Below are 20,466 nucleotides of genomic sequence, written 5' to 3'. Positions count from 1 at the left end.
AAAAAAAAAAGCCAGTTAAGTATGATGTAGACAAATGAAACAACTCCAATTAATTGGATGTTGGGCCATCTTGATTGATTCTGATACTTTTATCTTTTGAGTTTATATTTTCTGTCTTCTGCTTCTGCTCTATATTTTTGGAGCATTTCCTATGTAACAGTTATATTTTCCAGGAGTTCATATTCTCTGTCTTTTCCATAGGGTATTTTTATATTTTAGATATAATTTTTAATTGAGATACATCTTGAAGAAAGAGCACATAAAACTGTAAGCAGAGGGGCTGGGAAGTTGGCTCAGTGGTAGAGTGCTTGCCTTGCATGCCTAAGGCCCTGGGTTCAATTCCTCAGCACCACATAAGCAAAAAGAAAAAAGCCGGAAGTGGCGCTGTGGCTCAAGTGGTAGAGTGCTAGCCTTGATCTGAAGAGCTGAAGGACAGCGCCCAGGCCCAGAGTTCAGGCCCCACAACCGGACCCAAAAAAAAAAAAAAAACTAAGCAGATTAAACCTAAAATTTTCTCTTTGGGACATGTATGTTTCACATTAATATAAAAAAAAAAGGATATGAGATACATAGATGGCTCTGACATTCAAGTATGCCAGGTGTGGTGCACGGGAAGAGAACATATGTTTCTTGTTGGATGTGGCATTGATAATTCAGTTGTGGACATTTTAAGGAGCTTGTGGGATATGGATAAAAGCTGAAGATACCGTGGGTTGGCAGTGATCCATGTGGATTTGCTTTCAGATTAATAAAGTGGGTAAGCTTGGTGAGAAAAGAGAGTAGTGGGCTGGGAAGGTGGCTCAGTGGTAGAGCGCTTGCCTTGCATGCATGAGGCCCTGGGTTCGATTCCTTAGCACCACATAAACAGAAAAGGCTGGAAGTGGCACTGTGGCTCAAGTGGTAGAGTGCTAGCCTTGAGTTAAAGAGTTCAGGGACAGCACCCAGGCCTAGATTCAAGCCCCATGACCCCCCCCCTCTCCCCCCTAAAAAAGTCTCACAAACTTTCCTGCCCAGGCTGGATCCTTAGACCTCAGGCTCCTGAGAAGCTAGGATTATAGGCATGAGCCACAGGTGCCCAGCACTCATTGGCTTGGAAATCAAGTCTAAGTGTGGCTGAAAAGTGATGTAAAACAACAACAACAAAGAAAAACCTCTTGTTTTCATGTCTTGGGGTTCATTTTGCTTAACATCATCTTATACGGTCATATGCATATAGCTAGCTATTCTGTCCATCTTCTAGGATTATCCTAGACATGTCTTTTTTTTTTTTTTTTTGCCAGTCGTGGGGCCTGAACTCTGGGCCTGGGTGCTGTCCCTCAGCTCTTCAACTCAAGGCTAGTACTCTACCACTTGAGCCACAGCGCTACTTCTGGCTTTTTCTGCTTTTGTGGTACTGAGGAAACGAACCCAGGGCCTCATGCATGCAAGGCAGGCACTCTACCACTGAGCCACCTTCCCAGCCCCTGTACAAATTATTACAAATGAGGGAAATAATGTTTTTTTTTGGGGGGGTCTGGCTTGCTAAACTTAATATGACTTTTTCCAAGTCTTTCTATTTCCTACAAATGGGTCTGTATCATTCTTTCTGATGGAAGCATAGAATTCCATTGTGTATATGCATATATATATATAATTTTTTTGATCCATTCATTTACGGAGGGGCATCTGGGTTGATTCCATAGCTTAGCTATGGTAAATAATGCTGCAATAAACATAGTTGTGCTGGTAGCTTTAGTATGGCCGTGTTTGTGGTCATTTGGGTAAATGCCCAGAAGTGGGATTGCTGGGTGATAGGGAAGTGTAGAGAGCTGCGAGAGGCCGCACCTGGAAGATGGTGCTGGCTTCCGCCCTTCGCCTTCCCGATGGCGAGTGCTCTCTGTGGTAAACAACTCCTGATATGGCTAAGGCAAAGAATCTGGCTTGCTTCCGCGCACCTGAACCTATTGGTGGTTCCCACGTGGCGTATCAGGGTTGGCTACCCAGCGGGTACTTAAGGCTGTGGGGAATTCTCCCCGGGGTTGGGGTCAGAAGATTACAAAAAGGTCCTGAATAAACTGCAGAGAGAAGAGTCTGGTGTCGCGTCTTCCTTGCTGGTCGAGGCGGTAGCGACACGTGGTGGCCCGTATGGGGACTCAGCCATAACCCCAACGAGGACTCAGAACTCTCTGCGGTCAGGGTGGTGCACCAGTAAGTCCCCAGGTAAAAGGGGAATCCGCGACAAAAGCGGGGGTAAGTCCCCAGGTAAAAGGGGAATCCGCCACAAGAGCGGGGAGTAAGTTCCCAGGTAAAAGGGGAATCCGCCACAAGAGCGGGGAGTAAGTTCCCAGGTAAAAGGGGAATCCGCCACAAGAGCGGGGGGATTTTTGCTCTTCTCGGTAGATAAAGAGAGAGTGAGAACCCGGGGCTAGTCAATAGAGTAGCCAAAAGTGAAAGTAAAAGTTTGTTTACCAGCTTTAAATGTTTAAAACATGGGCGCTTCTTCTTCGCACCCAATTTTTTGGCTCTCAATGAGCTACTGCACTCAAAAAAGTTAAAAATAAAAAAGAGTACTTTAGAGAGATTTTTGAATGAATGTGACACCGTTGCCCCATGGTTCGCTGTCTCTGGAAGCCTCACGGTGGCCTCTTGGGAGAAACTAGGGAGGGACCTAGATTTTGCCTCTGAACAAGGAACGCTTAAGAGCGGAGTGAGACCAATATGGAAACTGATAAGAGGCTGTCTCGAGGACCAGCGTTGCAGTGAGGCGGTAGAGAATGGTCAGGCCGCCTTAGAAATGCTGCAGGAAGAAAGATTGGAAAGGGCAGGCAGCGAAAAGGAGGAGAGCAGAGGGGGGTTATACCCTGATTTTGCCGAACTAGAGACCTCTGAGTCTACAGACTCAGAGGAACTACAATCACTCATAGAACAAATAGAAAAAACAAAGATAAGAAAGAGGAGGAAAGGGAAGGAGAGGGAGGACCCAGATAAAGACGAATGCACGCCCTCCATGCCCCGCCCCACACCTTTGGCCCCTCCGCTCTATGCGGAGGACCCTGGAAGTGGCAGCCCCGGCTGTTCTTTCAGCCCAGGCGTGTGGAAAGCGGTCAGAACCGAGTTAAATCTAGCCTGTCCAATATTTCAGGATCCACAGGGACAGCGGTATCATGAACCCTTAGATTTTAAGGTGATAAAATCTTTAGCTGAGTCTGTGCAGACATACGGAATCACGGCCTCCTTTACTGTAGCCCAGGTGGAGGCCCTAAACAGACATTGCATGACACCCGGTGATTGGAGTGGGCTCGCACGAGCTTGTTTGAGCCCAGGTCAGTATTTAGATTGGAAGGCCTTTTTGATTGAATTTGCTAGTGAAGAGGCTGCGGCCAATCAGGCTGGGGGAAACCCAGCTTGGGACAGAGATATGCTGCTTGGACAGGGGAGATTCGCCAATCAGCAGATAGGCTACCCGGTTCAAGTTTATGAACAAATCAATAAAATTGGCATAAACGCATGGAAGGCCTTACCAAATAAAGGCGAGGTGAGTGGCAATCTCACCAAAATCCTGCAGGGCTCTATGGAGCCGTTTTCGGACTTTGTTGCTCGTATGGTCGAGGCTGCTGGCAGAATTTTTGGTGACCCCGACGCAGCCATGCCATTAATTAAACAGCTTGTTTACGAGCAGTGCACTAAGGAATGCAGAGCCGCCATAACCCCATATAAAAACAGGGGACTAGAAGCATGGATGAAAGTTTGCAGAGAGCTGGGCGGACCACTAACTAATGCTGGATTAGCTGCTGCTGTGGTGCAATTAACCCAGAAGAATGGGGGCTGGGAAGGTGGCTCAGTGGTAGAGTGCTTGCTTTGCATGCCTGAGGCCCTGGGTTCAATTCCTCAGTACCACATAAGCAAAAGGAAAAAAGCTGGAAGTGACGCTGTGACTCAAGTGGTAGAGTGCTGGCCTTGAGCTGAAGAGCTGAGGGACAGTGCCCAGGCCCAGAGTTCAGGCCCAGGAAAAAACCTATTCAAAAAATGCTGCAAATTTGTCTAAACAGTTGTCTAGTTATCTTTTAGGTAATTGAACTGGGGAGTTCGACAGCCTGATGGAACAGCTCAGGGTTGCCATCGTCATGGTGAACTCGACCCGAGTGGATGCCGGATTGGCGGAGGGGTTATCTTCATGGATCTCCGCTGCTATGAATCATCCCAAGGAGGGGGCGGGTTTGGGAGCCCTGACAGGCCTCCTGGTGTTAGCCTCCTTGTTATGTCTGTGGTGCATTTGCCAAATTAGAGGTTCTCAGCGTCGCAGTGCAGCCATGATTATCCAAGCCTTTACAGTCATTGGAGCAGGTCAGTCCCCCTAAGCGTGGCTTGCCACCCTAAAGCAATGAACACAGATTGCAAAGCCAAAGTACTGCAGTCGAGAGGCATGAGTTTTGCCCTCGAGGAGAGCATGTTTGATTGCACACGGGTTCGATTCGCCTTTTCCCGTCCTTGTGAAAAACGAATCAATGGACAGGCTGAGTCATCCCTAGAGAAGGCGCCCTCTGGGAGAAGGCTTGTATGCAGTCCTTGCAATTGCACAACAGGGATCAGACCTCTGTTCTCATCTGTGTTCTTTAAACAAAAAAGGGGGAACTGTAGAGAGCTGCGAGAGGCCGCACCTGGAAGATGGTGCCGGCTTCCGCCCTCCGCCTTCCCGATGGCGAGTGCTCTCTGTGGTAAACAACTCCTGATATGGCTAAGGCAAAGAATCTGGCTTGCTTCCGCGCACCTGAACCTATTGGTGGTTCCCACGTGGCGTATCAGGGTTGGCTACCCAGCGGGTACTTAAGGCTGTGGGGAATTCTCCCCGGGGTTGGGGTCAGAAGATTACAAAAAGGTCCTGAATAAACTGCAGAGAGAAGAGTCTGGTGTCGCGTCTTCCTTGCTGGTCGAGGCGGTAGTGACAGGGAAGCTCTATTGTTTAGTCTTTTGAGGAACCTTTTTCTTTTTGTGTTTTTTTTTTCCCCTTATGGTTTATCCTTTGTTGTTACTGTATTTGATTTTGGTACCCTGGGTATCTATATATGTTTCAAATTAGGGAAGGGAAGGGGAGCAACAAAATGGTGAGACAAAGGACAAAGGGTGAACCAAATGCACAGCGATACAAGACAGTATGTTGGAAATGAACTTGGGGGATGGGTGGGTAGGGAAAGTGGGAGAAAAATGAAAAAATGAGTCGGTAACAAGTTGGACAAGAAATGTACTCATGGGCTGGGAATGTGGCTTGCCTAGCATGCATGAAGCTCTGTGTTCCATTCCTCAGTACAACATAAACAGAAAAAGCTGGAAGTGGTGCTGTGGCTCAAGTAGTAGAGTACTAGCCTTGAGTACAGAGAGGCTCAGGGACAGTGCCCAGGCCCTCAGTTCAAGCCCCAGGACTGGCAAAAAAAAAGAAAAAAGAAGAAAGAAAGAAATATACTTACTTCCTTACATATGTAACTGAAACCGCTCTACATCATCTTGACAATAAAATGTTTCTAAAAAAAGTAATGTAATTCCTGCCTATCCCGCGCCTAACACATCAGCCTTGCTCTCCAGTGTTCACCTACTGAAATGTGGGTAGATTATGCCTTGAAGAAACATGAATAAGAGAATCTGACAGAATCAAAAGACATTTTCGTTTTGTTTTTGAGACATAGGTACATTTGTATGATGAATAGAATTCATGAGTGGAAAATGAATGGGGTGAGTGCTGTTAGGGTGTAGTTAATGACAAAGGCCTCTGAGGAGGCTGCAAAGAGTGGGACCCAGAACACAAAGGTGAACTGGGTTGGACCTGCAGGCACACAAAATTCACCTACAGGGGGCTGGGAAGGTGGCTCCGTGGAAGAGTGCTTGCCTTGCATAGGCTCTGGGTTCGATTCCTCAGCACCATGTAAGCAGAACAAGCTGGAAGTGGCACTATGGCTCAACTGGTAGAGCACTAAGCCATGAGCTGAAGAGCTGAGGGACAGCACCCAGGCCCAAAGTTCAAGCCCCACTACCGAAAAAAAAAAAAATTCACCTACAGGAATATGAGGAAGAGGGAAGAGAGAAATGGTATTCCTGCAAATCTGAGACCTGAAAGAAGAATGAAATTAAGCCTCTCTGCATCTTCTGACCTGTGGCAAGATAGGCATTGTTGTTATGCAATTGGGAAAGTTTCTGTCCAAAGAAGTTGTTATTTGCTTACCTTCACACGGTATGAAGTGTAGCTTGGCCTGTCACAGCTTGACAAAAAGCCACCTACCCCAGGATCCATAGCCTGGTGCCCAAGGTGGACTACAAGTCCCAAGGTACATTGCGAGGTGGAGCAGGAAGTGACTGAAGAGCCGACTTCCTATTGGTGATAGCGGCAACGACCTCGACAAGACAACAGCCCGCCGGTGCTTTGGGCCACCTTGGAGTAAAAGTTTGAACATGAATCCCCAAACAGCCTCGGTATGGTACAAGCGGTTATCTTTGGTGTACGCGTTAGGCGCCTGGACGCTGCTAGGCTCTGTGTTTTATTTGGATCGTAAACAGGCGCCATCAGGTAAGGTTTTCGACACAACCAACCGCAAGTAGGTCCAGGCCTGAGAGTCTAAAAGTCACTTCCCTGTGCTTAAGCCCCAAGATTACTCTAAAACGAGTTGAAGCGGTTACTTAAGGGACCTGGGCTCTTAAGAGATCCGCAAAGAACTGGACGCCAGTAACGTTGACATGTTGAACGGTACTTAGCAAAGACCGCTGTCCTTACTCTCAGTTGGGAGAATGTGTGAAGTTCAAGGTGGGATTTCTTTAACGAAGTGCTTGCTGCCCGGTACTCTTAGCCCTCATCTCCTATGAGGAGCAAACAATCTCAGGACTAGTTAAAGAGTGCTAAAACAGCCAAAGAGAATTAAAAGCGAATCAGCTACTGGGTATAAGAGGAAATCTCTTAGCCTTTAATTATATGCTGAAGTCGAAGAGACCAGAACTGATTAGTGTGGTTGCTAGGGGCTGAGTGAAGAGTGGGGACAATAGAAAGTGCCTGCTAAATTATAGATCCCCCCCCCCCCAGTGGATGAAAGTATTTAAAAAGCAACCCTGGTACTAGTTGCACAACTCTAAACATAGTAAAAGCCCACTGATGTGTACCTTTTAAGGGGAATTGTATGTAAGTTACTATCTCCAGCTCTTATGTGAAATCTTGAAGATTACACTTGTTCATGAAAATAAACATTCCCAGCAATGAGTTCCATAGCAGTTATGGTGTTTTTTTTTTTTTTTTTTTTTTTTTTGGTCGTGGGGCTTGAACCCTGGGCTTGGGCGCTGTCCCTCAGCTTTTACAGCTCAAGGCAAGCACTCTACCGCTTGAGCCACAGCACACTTTCAGTTTTCTGGTCGTTAATTGGAGATAAGAGTCTTACGGATTTCCCTGTCAGGACTGGCTTTGAACTGTGATCCTCAGATCTCAGCCTCCTGAGTAGCTAGGATTACAGGCATGAGCCACTCGCAGCAGTCATATTTTTCCCCCTCCTTCTTCCTCCTCTTCCCTTCTCCTCCCTCCTCCTCCCTCTTCCTTTTCCTCGTTTTCTTCTTCCTCCTCCTCCCCCCTTCTCTCCCCCTCCCCTCCTTCAAGAACATGGTGATAGGCATCTATTGGCATGATTCTAGACTTAGTTTATTTTTATTTTATTTTATTTTTTAAATTTCTTTTTTAAAATTTTTATTTTTTATTGTGAAAATACTGTACAGAGGGGTTACAATTACAGGGGCAAGATAATGAGTACATTTCTTATCAAGCATTGTAGTAGACTTAGTTTATTTCCAAGACTTTAGTTATTGTTTTCACAGTTAATCACTCAAGTTTTTTTTTTTTTTAAGGTAATGAAGTAGAGCAAAAGGATGATTCAACAAGTGAAATGCCTGTCTCAACAATTGAAAAGTCTGAGCTCCTAAAAGGAATTTATGTGGAAACGATTGTCACATATAAAAAAGATTTTGTCCCAGTTACTGACAAAATCCTCAACTATTTCAAATCATGGACTGGTGGACCTCGTTAATAATTGTGATTAACTGCTGAATTCTGAAAACAAAGACTTTGGTTCATTTAAGTTTGATAGATGATTTGTTTTTTGTTTGTGAAAAGTATCTATTTAACTTTGCTCTAAAATGTAATCAGTGGTAAATGCAGAGACTATTTCCTTGAAGGAAACTAAACATAGTAATTCAGAAGGTATTTTATATTTTAGTTGTGTAAAAGGTCAAGGTGAAGTTCCACATTGAGCTTCTATAGGCTCATTTTTCAAAACTAGCTCATATGACTTCACATTTTTTTCATGTTGGTTATTAAAGCCTTAGGTTAAACTGAAATTCAGCAAAATTTCCCAGTTCATTTTGGGGCTTACAACAGCCCTTTGGGTACTGTTGGATAGTGGGTTTCTTATGCGTTAGAATAAAATTCCTGAAGTAAATAGACTTTTTCTGTTCTTCTGGACCAGTACCTTCACATACATCTTCAAGTATAGATTAAAGGCCAAATGTGACTAGTGCTGATGCTGTTTTAGATGCTGGGGACATAAAGTGTCAGCATGATGCTATCAATGTCACCTGTCCCATTTAGCTGCAAACAACAAACTGACACAGCCAGCTTAAATCACACAGGTGTTTATCAAAATATGTATAGGAAGTTCAGAATTAAAACAGAGTTAAGTGGAGGTCTTCAGAGGAACTGGAACACAGCCACTCACAGAGCCTGTTTGAGCTAGATCCCGTTTCTTTCTGGCTACATATCAGTTTCTTTTTCTTCCCTAGAGTTAACCCTGAAAGGAACTACTTTCTAGCGACAGTGCTGAATGCTGATCAGCTTCTCCCACCCATGTGTTTGGCTTTTACCCTTGTGAGAGCCTCAGTTCAGCTTTTTAGCAGATCCCTGCTTTGTGGATTACTGATACTTCCTAAATTGTTAATACGTCCTTTCCCGTTAGAATTTTGCTTTTTATTCATTGTTACTTAAGACCCTGTGAGGCAAAAATACCATGTGACCTTCCATTTTGTAGTATTGGGTCTTTTACTACTGGCGATGTTAGCTTTGACCACTTCATAAAGATAATTTTGCATTCAGTATTTAGAATTCAAGCATACTAGTTTGTAGATTTTTCTGAGTGAATGACAACTCCTTGCTCTCTCACTCTCCGTTATCTCTCTTCCTTACTTTCATTAGGATCCTTCTTACACTATTCAGAGCCTGTGGGCTTAAGCATCTTTTTTTTTTGATCATCCTGGGGCTTGAACTCTGGGCCTGGGCGCTGTCCCGCAGCTCTTCAGCTCAAGGCTAGTGCCTCTCTTACCACTTGAGCCGCAGCACCACTTTCAGTTTTCTGGTGGTTAATTGGAGATAAAAGTCTCTCGGACTTTCCTACTAGACTGGCTTTGAACTGTGCTCCTCAGATTTCAACCTCTTGATTACAGGTGTGAGCCACTGGCGGCCGGCTTAAGCCATATTTTAAACTCAGCTGGAGTAACTGAGACTTTTATTTTCATTTTTTGTTTAAGTGCACTGTGCTGAAGTCGGCTAATTTTTATAAAAAATCACTGATAATTTGTTAGGGTAGTAGTATAGTCCTTTGTACCTTCCAAGTATCTTTATGTAGTATATTTCATTTTAATTTCCTAACAGTTTTATGGCAAGGCTAAGTATTAGTATCTGTATTACAGGAGGAATTAAGACTTCTAGGATCATGCACCTGTTTGCTCTGTGACATTTCTAAGACAAACGAGTAGTTTACATGGTTAAATGGCTATTTTAGCAGCTATTTTTGCACTTGGTATGATTAGCTGCAGAGACAAAAACGGCAAATAAACTGGGAGGATCTGGGGGCAGAGAAGAGGAAAAGAGGAGAAATACAGAAAAAGAACTCCGGACAAAGGTGGGATTCGGTCTTGTGCGGGAGAGTAGAAATAAAACCCAGTGCAGAGATTAAGGTTGGTCAGGGCAGAGTGGCGTGTGCGCAGGCTGTGGGGAATTGGCTGGAGTTTTTCACACTCCCAAGGTTTGAGCCGAGCTTCTCCTTGGATGGGTCTGGCACATGCTTAGGGTCCAGGTGGGCGTGGCTGACGTGAGCAGGACCAATCAGTGGGTAGGCGTGCCGGACGTGGGCGGGACGCAGCAACCCGCTGGAAGAGGTCCTCCGGCGCGCTTCCGGATGTCACCCGCAGAGGGCGCCGTGAACGGAGACGCCTTGTGAGTCACGAAGCGGGACGAAGCGCGGCGCCGCCCCACTCGCCCCTAGCCGTCGCCATGAAGGCCGTGGTGCAGCGCGTCACCCGGGCCAGCGTCACAGGTCAGTCGGGCGGGGCCGGCCCCGGGAGGCGCCACCCCTGAGCCCCCGCGACCCGCGGGCCTGGCAGGGGTTTCCCGGCACGGGCCTCGGGCCCCCGCAGCCGCGCCACACCGGGCGGGAGCGTGCCCGCACGTGGCTGGGTCCCCGCTTTGGGCCCGGCATGAGCGCGCCTTGTTCCATCACCATCTTCATCGCGTCATCGAATCCTCCCCACCCCCGGTTTTATCTGTCCCGAGTGCAGGCCACGGCCGTTCTCCCAGGAGCTGTTGCACACCACACGTGTGGAGCATTGGCGGCGCAGGGAGCCCTCTCCCTTCCTTCCTCCAGCCCCTCTTCCCGCTGCCCCGTCGCCTTCGCCTCTCCCTGCATTTCCCAGTGTCTGGCTGCAGCTTGACGCCCGGCAGACGGGGTACAATGCTCGCACGCGAGCGGCTGCTTCCTGGCAGAGCTAGCAGGTGTACAAGCACGTTCAATCCTCCAGGGGAGGCCTGGCGGCCCCCAGCCGGCCCGAGTGCCCTGCAGGTCATGGGTCAGAGCCAGAGAACTCAAGAGGACACATCTCTCTTTTACACCAATTTCTGTGGACTCAAACCGCCCCACCTGTCGTCATCTCGTTCAGTTAGTTGGAACATAAGGGGTCCAGATGACTGATGTAGGTTATGTAGTCACTAAAGACTCAGGCCAAGCTTACTTAGAATTAAAAACAAACATTAAACTAGTTGACGTGTGTGTGTGTGTGTGTGTGTGTGTGTGGGGAGTGTGTGTGTGTGTGTGTGTGTGTGTGTGTGTGTGTGTGTATAGAGGTAGGTAGGTACTGAGGCTTAGCTTCTTTGCTTAAGGCTGGCACGCTACCCCTTGAGCCCGAGCTTCACTTTGAAGTCAGCCTTTTCTGCCCAGGCTGGCTTCAAACTGGGGATCCTCACATCTCAGCTTCCTGAATAGCTAGAATTGGGGGTGTGAGCCGCCACCATCCAACTCTTCAGTCTTTATTGGCAGTTACATTGTTTTAAGTTGGGCCCATTGTAGGTAGTTCCAACTAATTGAAGAAGGCTGAAGAAGGAGGATCCATTGAGCCTAAGGAGTTAGAGGCCAGCTGGGTCTCCATGAGACAAAAAAAAAAAAAAAGTTTCAAGATATTCCAGTTATTCTAGTGTTTTTGGCTCCACCAAGTAGAAATCTAGGAATAAGACAAAGCCCCTTAAAGAAACAATCAAGACCATGTATTTTGTTAGGAAATTTTACTTTTTACTGCTGCCTAATGATTTGTAAGTTGCTCTGGTGACTATGGTTTTGAAAATAGTCCTGGAATACTAAGGACTAGGGTAGCACTCAGGTTTATGAAAGTTTGAAAGGTTTTATAGCATTTCAGTAAATATTCATGGAAATTGGGAAAATTGCTAGTGGAAGATTTTTTTTGGAAGATTTTTTAAATATCATCACCAACAGATTTAAATATTGATCTTTTGTCCCATAAAGTCTATTGCTGATCTGGAATATTGAAAATATGTCTTTATTTTGTGAGATTTGCTGAGTGGAGTTTGAACTACTTTTAAGTTGATATTTAAATTTTATGTTCTCTAGTGAAAATCAACCAACCAAAGTATTTACTCAGTGTGTTGCACTAGAGGTATGGCTGAATTGGTAGAGTGCTTGTGTAACAGGTACAAAAGGCGGGGCCGGGAAGGTGGCTCAGTGGTAGAGAGCTTGCCTTGCATGCCTGAGGCCCTGGGTTCGATTTCTCAGCACCACATAAGCAAAAAGCCAGAAGTGTTGCTGTGGCTCAAGTGGTAGAGCACTAGCCTTGAGCTGAAGAGCTGAGGGACAGTGCCCAGGCCCAGAGTTCAGGCCCCATGACCGGACCCAAAAACAAAACAAAACAAGTACAAAAGGCCCTGAGTTCAATCCCAGTACCACCAAAAAGAAAAAAAAAAAAAAAAGAAAGATAGATATGAATTGTGGGAATGTGTTATTTGGAAATTTGGGGTCGAAGAATTGTGGGATTCTCAGTATGGGAGTTGGCATATAGTGGAATAGGATATCTTGGCTCCTTAAAAAGTGGCCGACTTCACTGAAATATAACTGCATTCAATGACATTTTACTGTTTTAAAGTGCCACTTTCATGTGTGTGTGTGTGTGTGTGTGTGTGTGTGTGTGTGTGTGTGTGTGTGTGTGTGTGTGTGTCTGTCTGTCTGTCTGTGTGTCCGTGTCCTCAGGGCCTGAGTGCTGTCCCTGAGGTTGTTTTTTTTTAATTCACCACTTGAACCTCAGCTCCACTTTCTGCTTTTTGGTGGTTAATTGGAGATGAGAGTCTCCGACTTTCCTGCCCAGGCTGCTTTGAACTGTGGTCCTCAGCTCTCAGCCTCCTGAGTAGCTAGGATTACAGACATGAGGCACTGGTGCCCAGATGCCACTATGTTATGGTTAAGACAGAATTGAACATCAGATATCACATATCTTATGTGACAGAATCTCTTGGGATTTTTCAGACACATTCCTATGTTAATTTAATCTAATTGTTTTTGTTTTGAAGTGCTGGGAACTGAACCTGCGACCTTGTGCATGGTAGGCAAGCACCCTACCTCAGAGCTACATCCACAATCCATACTAGTCTTGCTTTAAAACCTTTATTAGGAAACATTTCAAACATATTCATTTGCTTGCCTATCACTAAATTTCAACACTAAAATTTGGTGTGTGTGAATTTATGTATATGTATATATATATATATATATATATATATATATATGAATTCTTGAATAGGTCTCAAGGCATATGCCACTCATTCATGAAAATAATCCAACTAAACTATCAACTCTTTTCCAGCCCTGTGATCTTTTTATTAGAATAATGAGGCTCACATTAAAGTAATGAAGCTCATGTTTTTCCCCCTCAGGAAACGATTTGTTTATAAGAAAGATCCCTTTGAACCCTTTGAACAGCAATCTATTTCATATATAGACTTAGAAGTGTAATTTATTTATTTATTTATTTTTTGTCGGTTGTAGGGCTTGAATCTGGGCTTGGGTGCTGTCCCTAGAGCTCCAGCACCACTTCTGGCTTTTTCTGCTTATGTGGTGCTGAGGAGTCGAACCCAGGGCCTCAGGCATACAAGGCAAGCAGTCTACCATTGAGCCACCTTCCTAGCCCTGTAATTTATTTTTTTATTATGTTACTTTATAAAAAAAATTGGAGCTCTTGGGCTGGGCTTATGGCTTCGCATCGAGTATCCATGTAACAAGCACAAGGCTCTCAGTTCAAACTACTGTACTACAAAACAAAAGAACTTCTTTAGTGATTCTTTTTCTGAGAACATATCTAAGAAGATAATCTCAGTTGTGGAAAAGCACTTTGGTATACAGAGTTTTTCCAGCGCATTGTTTATTTATTGAAGGGAAAATCTGGAAACAAGTCATATGTCCAGTAAAATGAGCTGGTTAGTACACTGGATAGGTTGCTGCTATTGAAGGTGTATAGAAAATGAACTCCAGGAAGTGGCAAAGTAGTTTTTGTTGTTGTTGTTGGTAGTGATGGTGTTTGTTTTTGCTTTGCCTTTTTTTTTTCTTTTTCTTTTTTTGGGGCTAAGGAAAAGGGTACAGAAGGAGAGGAAGGAAGGATGAACAAATGCAGCCATGCAATTCAGTATACACTATGTGGAAAATGACCCATGTAACTTGTGGGCAGGAATGAGAGAGGGAAAAACTGAGGGAAAGCAAAAGAAGGTGACATTGTCCAAAAAAAAGTACTCACTACCTGAGATATGTTATGGTAACCCATCTGTACAACACATTAATAATAACAATAAAATTATTTTTTATAGTACTTAGGGTGAACAAATGTAGCAGCGATACACACTAGACACTATGTTGAAAACTATATAACTTGTGGGTAGAGATGGGAAGAAAAATGGGAGAGCATGAGGGAAGGGGTGACATTGTCCAAAAAGAAATGTACTCTTTACCTGCCTTATGTAACTGTAACCCCCTTGTATATCACCTTTATAATAACAATAAAAAAATTAAAAGGTATTTAGAAAAAGCTTATAATGTGAAATTTCTTAGGCAGTGTTAAGACAAGATACAAATATTAAAAGTTATTACAGTAGCTGAAAACAAATATGAAGTAAAAATCTATAAATAAATACAGAAAAAAATTATTAAAAATATTGAAATTCTTGTCTTTGGGTAGTCTTGTTTTCTTCCCATTCCCTTATATTTTACAAGTTTTCTATAATGTATATACATTATTTTAATGGAATATATATATTATTTTTTAAAATAACCTAGGAGAAATTTAGAAAGTAAGTTGAGATTTTAAGAAAATAATAATTTATTTAAAGAACAATTTATTTAAAGCCAGAGGACTTTTTCTAAAGCAATGCACATGAGCAAACTAAGCCCAGGATAAGCCCACATATTTCAGGAAAGATTACTCTTATTTCAGCTTTTGAGTCACTGGCTAATAGGTTAGTAAGTCTCACATAGTCCATTATAAGAAAAGCAGCACTGAAGAAAATCTTTAAAATTTTCAGCATATGGGAAGGTGGCTCATTGGTAGAGCGCTTGCCTTGCATGCATGAGGCCCTGGGTTTGATTCTTCAGCACCACATAAGCAAAAAGAAAAAAGCCGGAAGTGGTAGAGTGCTAGCCTTGAGCTGAAGAGCTGAGGGACAGTGCCCAGGCCCAGAGTTCAGGCCCCACGACTGGCCCCCCCCACCAAATTTTTTTTTCAGCATAACAGTAAGAGGAGAAATGTACTCATTACCTTGCTCATGTAATTGTAACCCCTCTGTATAGTATTTTCACAATAATAAAAACAAAAACAATAAGAGGAATTCAGTTTTGGTGTTTTTTTCAGGAATACATGGATCCTGGAGTCCTGTCAGATACCTGAAGAAAGAGGAGAGCTTTTTTTCTTCTTCTTTTTTTTTTTCTTTGGTGGTACTGGGGTTTGAACTCAGAGCCTTGTGCTCGCTCACTTTGTTGGTGTTTTACCACTTGAGCTATGCTTTTTTTCTGATTATTTTGGAGATGAAGTCTTGAGGACTTTTCTGCCCAGACTGGCTTCAATCTGCTATCCTCCATATCTCAGCCTCCTAAATAGCCAAGATTGCAGGCATGAGTCACTGGCATCCAGCTTGGAGTTTTTCTTTCCTTAGCTTGTAATATATTGCAACATGGTATGGTCCATGTTGCCTTGCTAGGCATATTTATATTATTACACAGCAGAAGCAAACAATAGGAAAAAGTCAAATTGACCTTCTATTCCTGATTGGAACATTAGGTCAGTACACAACAAAACAATAAGACAATAATAATCTAGTGAAATTGGGCAAAAAATTGACAAAAAGAGGAAGTTATCAATGTTGCCATTTGAGATATGAATTTAGTTTCACTATCATAATGCTGAATGTTGGCTTAAATTCTGTGGCAACTCTTAAGGTATTGTCTAAAGTTAGTAGGACATACATTTGTTTACAAATACATTAATGTGGGTAGTTTTGCTTGGGGATTTTTTTTAAATGAGATACATAATTCAAACATATTTGGAGGCTGAGATCTGAGGATCAAGGTTCAAAGCCCGACTATGCAGGAAAGTTTATGAGACTCTTATCTCCAACTAACCACTGGCATGAAAAGAAAAAAAAAGATTTGCAGATATTGGCTTAGGGTGTTACTTTAATACTAGAGTTTGCTGAGGGGAAGCTTAACATATAATCATGTTTTTGTTCTGTTTTTTTTTTTTTTTGTTTTTTTGTTTTTTTTTGCTGGACATGGGGCCTGGACACTGTCTCTGAGTTTTTTACTCAAAGATAGTGCTCTACCACTTGTACCACAGTGGCACTTTTGGCTTTTGGATATCAAAGTCTTATAGACTTATCTGCCCAGGCAGGTTTGAATCACAGTTTTCAGAACTCAGCCTCCTGAGTAGCTAGGATTACAGGAGTGCCTGGATTATGGTTTTTATGTATATTTATCTTCTCTGTAGTAAGCAGGAAAAACACTTGTTTTTATGATGTGAACATTGCTCATGTGATACCGTGTTTGCTGATTTCCAAGAAAAGTAGGAACCTTCTTCCTGAGAATTAGATTAGCTGAGCTGACTTCTGTGGGGGAGGACAATATTGTTCTAGTCTTACAGACTGGCAAACTGGACTAGCAGAAGTTTTAGGTTACACAGATGAAAAATATGTTCCTAGTCTTGCTTAATGACTTTCACTTTACAGCTCCCATTTATTCTAGATTAAGATAGGATGGGATTTAATTGCCTTTCACTTTTAGCTTCTCACTAACTATTCAAAGAAGTTGTAAGATATATGTGTGATGTTGAAAACAGTTCTAAGGTTACTGAAAAAGCATTTCATGCCACCAGGTTGCTTCTGAGTCTTCTCCCTCTTGGTTCCTTTCTAGTTGGAGGGGAGCAGATAAGTGCCATTGGACAGGGCATCTGTGTGTTACTGGGTATTTCGCTGGAAGACACGCAAAAGGAACTGGAACACATGTAAGATGTTGATTTCTAAACCTTAGATCTTTGTATGGGATATGTGCCCCCAGGTACTGGGTGTGGGGCTATAGGATTTAATGTTTCCTTACTAGGTTTTGGTCTTGCTTTGACCCATTCTTCCTTTCTATGCTCCTATTCCCCTCTTTTGGAATGGAAATGTGTATTTTATACCATTGTATATTAGAAGATAAAATTTTCTTTTTTATTTTTATTTTTGTCGGTCGTGGGGCTTGAACTCTCTGGGCCTGGGTGCTATCCCTCAGCTCTTCAGCTCAAGGCTAGCACTCTACCACTTGAGCCAAGCACCACTTCCGGCTTTTTCTGTGTATGTGGTGCTGAGGAATCGAACCCAGCGCCTCATGCATGCAAGGCAAGCACTCTACCACTGAGCTACCTTCTCAGCCCCTTCTTTTTGATTTTACATGGGCACACAGGTAAGCATTTACCTTGAGTCTCAGAGTAGACTTTGAACTTTGACTTTCAACAGTGTTGGAACTGTTAAGATATTGGGGTTCTGGGAGATATACTATATTTACTTTGAACTATAAGATGAACATGAGATGGGCAGAGCCTGGGTTGAATGTTATGATTTAAGTAGATGTGTTTAGGTGTTAAGCTGACAAGGGATGGATTTGTGATGGTTAATTGTGATTGCCAACTTAATTGAATTGAGAAGTGCCTGAGACATTAGTGAAGCACACTTTCGTGTCTTTCCAGAGATGTAGAAAGACCTGTCTGGACTGTGAGTAGTATCATGCCATAGGCAAGGAACCCATATGGAATAAAGGGGAAAAAGAGAAAGCCTGTTGGCATAGTCTCTGTCTCCCTCTCTTCCTCCTGCTCCCTCTTCTTCTTCCTCTCTTCTCCTCCCCTCTCCTTCGATATACTTCTCTCCTTAGTGGCTGCAATGATGCAGGCTGCTGTGCCAGACTCATTCTTATACTGTGAATCGAAAAAAATCACTGAAACTATGAGCAAAAATTCATAATTCCTTCTTTTTTTTCTTTTCTCTTTTTTTTTCCCCTACAAGATAGGGGCTTAAACTTGGTACCAGATGCTTTTGCTCATTTGCTAGCTCTTTACCAACTGAGCCATGCCTCCAACCCCAAAAACTTAAAGGTGTATTTTTCTCTTCTTTTTTTTTTTTTTGTGCCAGTCTTGGGGCTTGAACTCAGGGCCTGGGCACTATTCTTGAGTTTCTTTTGCTCAAAGCTATCACTCTTTACTATTTGAGCCACAACTCTACTTGTAGATCTCTAGTCCAAGATCAGGACTCAAACTCACTATCTAATAATTGGCAGGTGCCCTACCACCTGAGCCACCCCTCCAGTCCCCTAATTCCTCCCATTAAGTTTTTTTTCTCAGATATTTGGTCACAGTAATAATAAAACTAACTGACACAATGGCTGTGACATACTAGATAACTAATATCAACTTGGCATTTAAGAGATGTGACTCACCATAAGATAAGCCTTGGTCTCAGAGCACTAGTAATACACAGTGACTGCCACAGAAGACACTATGTAAAGGGTCAGTAGATGGAAATCTGCTTGCCATCAGCATTACAGAGTGACTCTCAGGTGGTAGAATTTCATATTTCTTGCTGATGATTCTTTCATGGTTCTTAAATTTGACCTATAACCATTACATAGTCCACTTCCTTGGTCTTTTGTCATTCACACAATTATGGGGAACTCCCTATGGGCTTGGGGAGTCTGTGATGATACAATTATCTGGTGTCATTTCCCAGAACTTTCTACATATTTGTAGTTCCTATGAGTGTTCTCAGAATATTTGCCTAATTGTTCACATTGAAAGCCTAAAGTGATGCTTTATATAGGTGATGGACTTTCATAATGTCCTTACTTGCCAGGATGCTGGCGACATTTGAGAGTATAGAATGTGTTGGGGGCCTTGTTATCCTTCAGTTGGATTTCACTGCTCTTTTCCCTATAGGGTCCGAAAGATTTTAAATCTGCGTGTATTTGAGGATGAGAGTGGGAAGCACTGGTCCAAGAGTGTGATGGACAAACAATATGAAGTGCTGTGTGTTAGCCAGTTTACACTCCAGTGTGTCCTCAAGGGGAACAAGCCTGACTTCCACCTGGCAATGCCCACAGAGCAGGCAGAAAGCTTCTACAATAACTTCCTGGAGCAGCTGCGCAAGACCTACAGGCCAGAGCTCATCAAAGGTAGGCAAGAGGGTTGGGATGTAGCTCAGTGCTAGAGCACTTACCCAGAATCTCTTGTGCTCTGAGTTTGCACTGAAGGGCAAGAATAGCCCCAGCAGGGAGCTTCTGATAGTCCTCCAGACAGAGGGTGAAGAGAATCCACATTTCCTTTTGTCGAAAGTCATTGTTGATTTTATGGACTGCTGGTGGTTGTGCTGCCATCCTTTGGGTGCCTCTAATACCCTTCATTGTCTTCAGGCTTCTGTTAATACTCTGAAAATGTTGAGAAGTCCAGAAATGTGTCTGCTATTGTGTTTTGTTTTTTTTTGTGTGCAAGCAGTCTACCACTGAGCCACCTTCCCAGTCCCTAATTTGCATTCTTAAAGTGATTCAATCTAGGACCTATTTGAGATACAGAATCTGTCCCACTAATCCCAATACTGGTGTCAATTGTGACTATTCTTTTTTGTATTTACTGACCTAGAGACCTGAGTGGATCTATTTCCTGTCTGTCGCGTATCTGCTTATTCTTACGTAATTCTTCCATTCTTACTTAGACTTTTCCTTCCTACCTGCTTTATGATATTCTCTTGTCACCTTTATGCCAGTGTGTGGAGAAGTCATCTCTGAAGTGATAAAGTTTCACCACAGAGAACTCCAATCTATCCTGTGTCATCGCATACATCCCATCATTTTATATTGGAATCAGACATTGACTTTTAGAAGGTCCTCCTTATGTGGCTGCATTTGTGGATTTATCTTTAGAAAAGCTCCTCAAAGCCAGGGATCCATGACCAGATAATGGGATCATTCATGCTCCCTGATTTATGCAGCCACTCTTGAACTGTGTCATTATTAACTCTTTTATTCCTTTTGACTAGACCCACTCAGCTAGAAATGAATAAAGCCATTTAAAACAAGCCTTGAGAAATTATTGTATAAAACAAGAAAAAACTTTATTCACTAATCCTGATTCAACTCTCCTTAAAAATATATCTAGTTGAAAAAAGAATTTGATTTTTGTAAAATACATATCAACTCTTTCCTTTGAATTTCCTTTTTTGATAATATTGAGAGTTTTATTACTGCAATTAATATGATGTTTTATAGAAAACAGGATTCAGAAGCAAAACAGTAATCGTCTTAAATTTCATCACATTTAAAGATTCCTGACCTTTGCAGTTGTTTTATGCATTTGTAATTGTTTTCTTTGTCTAAAAATGAGACTTTCTAAGGTGTGGCTTATAAAGTCATTTATATAAGCCATTGCTTTAATCTGCATTCCCTGATGATATGTGATACAGAACATCTTTCTAGTGCACATTTGCTATCTGTGTATCATTTTGGGTGAGTTATCTATTAAGGCCCATTAAAATTTATTTTAAAATTATTATCTTTAATCTTTTTATTATTATATTTAAGTAGCTATACGAAGAAATTTTAATTCAACTTGTCGATTTGACTATAGTGCATCCTTTTTTTTTTTTTT

At 42.9% G+C, this 20,466-nt stretch overlaps 1 protein-coding gene and 1 long non-coding RNA gene across 2 annotated transcripts in view; both read left to right on the top strand.

The window, feature by feature from the left end:
* The first annotated feature begins 6,338 nt into the window (after positions 1 to 6,338).
* Positions 6,339 to 8,437, top strand: LOC138803691 (uncharacterized). The gene is made up of 2 exons (XR_011365006.1): positions 6,339 to 6,532; positions 7,846 to 8,437. It is a non-coding gene; the product is annotated as an uncharacterized lncRNA (long non-coding RNA).
* A 1,738-nt stretch (positions 8,438 to 10,175) lies between these two features.
* Positions 10,176 to 20,466, top strand: part of LOC138803695 (D-aminoacyl-tRNA deacylase 1) — a 170,199-nt gene continuing 159,908 nt past the window's right edge. Inside the window, exons 1-3 of the mRNA XM_069987753.1 lie at positions 10,176 to 10,304; positions 16,713 to 16,803; positions 18,763 to 18,998. Of these exons, the coding sequence (XP_069843854.1) occupies positions 10,262 to 10,304; positions 16,713 to 16,803; positions 18,763 to 18,998 (370 nt within the window). The 5' untranslated portion in view covers positions 10,176 to 10,261. The remainder of the gene's footprint in view (positions 10,305 to 16,712; positions 16,804 to 18,762; positions 18,999 to 20,466) is intronic.

Source organism: Dipodomys merriami, unplaced genomic scaffold (assembly GCF_024711535.1).
Source record: "Dipodomys merriami isolate MVZ:Mamm:240054 unplaced genomic scaffold, mDipMer1.0.p SCAF_346, whole genome shotgun sequence".
Classification (NCBI taxonomy): domain Eukaryota; kingdom Metazoa; phylum Chordata; class Mammalia; order Rodentia; family Heteromyidae; genus Dipodomys; species Dipodomys merriami.
This window is presented reverse-complemented; position numbering and strand designations above follow the sequence as displayed.